This window comes from Nematolebias whitei, chromosome 2 (assembly GCF_014905685.2).
Source record: "Nematolebias whitei isolate Nwh7 chromosome 2, NemWhi1, whole genome shotgun sequence".
NCBI classification, from domain to species: Eukaryota; Metazoa; Chordata; class Actinopteri; order Cyprinodontiformes; family Rivulidae; genus Nematolebias; species Nematolebias whitei.
The window spans coordinates 43,316,059-43,316,954 of record NC_056499.1 but is presented as its reverse complement, the minus strand read 5'-3'; the positions used below and the strand labels follow the sequence as shown (position 1 = coordinate 43,316,954).

The 896-nt window shown below is 50.0% G+C and overlaps 1 protein-coding gene across 1 annotated transcript in view; it reads left to right on the top strand.

Moving 5' to 3' along the window:
• Positions 1 to 772: 772 nt before the first annotated feature.
• The window catches only part of LOC119426969 (N-acetyllactosaminide alpha-1,3-galactosyltransferase), a gene marked incomplete at its 3' end in the record, with an annotated part of 61,129 nt that continues 61,005 nt past the window's right edge, over positions 773 to 896 (top strand). The window contains exon 1 of the mRNA XM_037694544.1: positions 773 to 834. Coding sequence (XP_037550472.1) covers positions 773 to 834 — 62 coding nt within the window. The remainder of the gene's footprint in view (positions 835 to 896) is intronic.

Genomic DNA, 896 nt, shown 5'->3' with positions numbered 1-896 from the left:
CCTCCAAACAAGAAGCACACAGACTTCTCAGTCTCTTTTTGTGTCATCCATCCATCCATCCATTTTCTTTACCCGCTTATTCCATTTTTTGGGTCAAGGGGGTCACTGGTGCCCATGTCCAGCAATCACTGTGCGAGGGGCGGGGTACACTCTGGACGGATCGCAAGTCCATCACAGGGCCACACAGAGACAAATGAGACAAACAACCATTCACTCTCTCACTCACACCTAGGGAAAATTTAGAGTTACCAATCAGCCTAACATGCATGTTTTTGGACTGTGGGAGGAAACCGGAGTACCCGGAGAAAACCCACACATGCACAGAGAGAACATGCAAACTCCACCCAGAAAGGCCCCTGGACCGGGGTTTGAACCAGTGACCTGCTCGCTGAGAGGCAGCAGCTCAACCAGTTGCGCCACCGTGCTGCCCTCTTTTTGTGTCATGTTTCTTCATATGTTGCATCAAGTTTATGCACCTTTGCTCATATTTGCATGGTCTGATGTTTGTTTGTGTGTGTGTGTGTGTGTGTGTCTGTGTGTGAAATCTAATTCATATATGTTAAGTAAATGGGCCCATGCAATTCAATATAGCCTAGTAAAAAAAAAGAAAAGAAAAAGAAACAATTATAATAAATAAATAATAAAAGAGTGGCAAGTAGCCATTTTCCCCACAGTCTTTGAAGGCATCATCCTATCGCAGCATCGCGCACCTCGCAGGTGTCGGAGCCGGAGCCCGGGGAGGGAGGACAGGGAGGGAGGACAGGGAGGCGGCATGGCGGACAGAGACAAGAGGAAGAACAGCGCCCAGCCGCCCAACTCCCCGGCCAGCTTCAGGTGAGGGCTCTGCTGGGGGGGGGGAGCCAGTGTGTGTGTGTGTGTGTGTGTGTGTGTGTGTG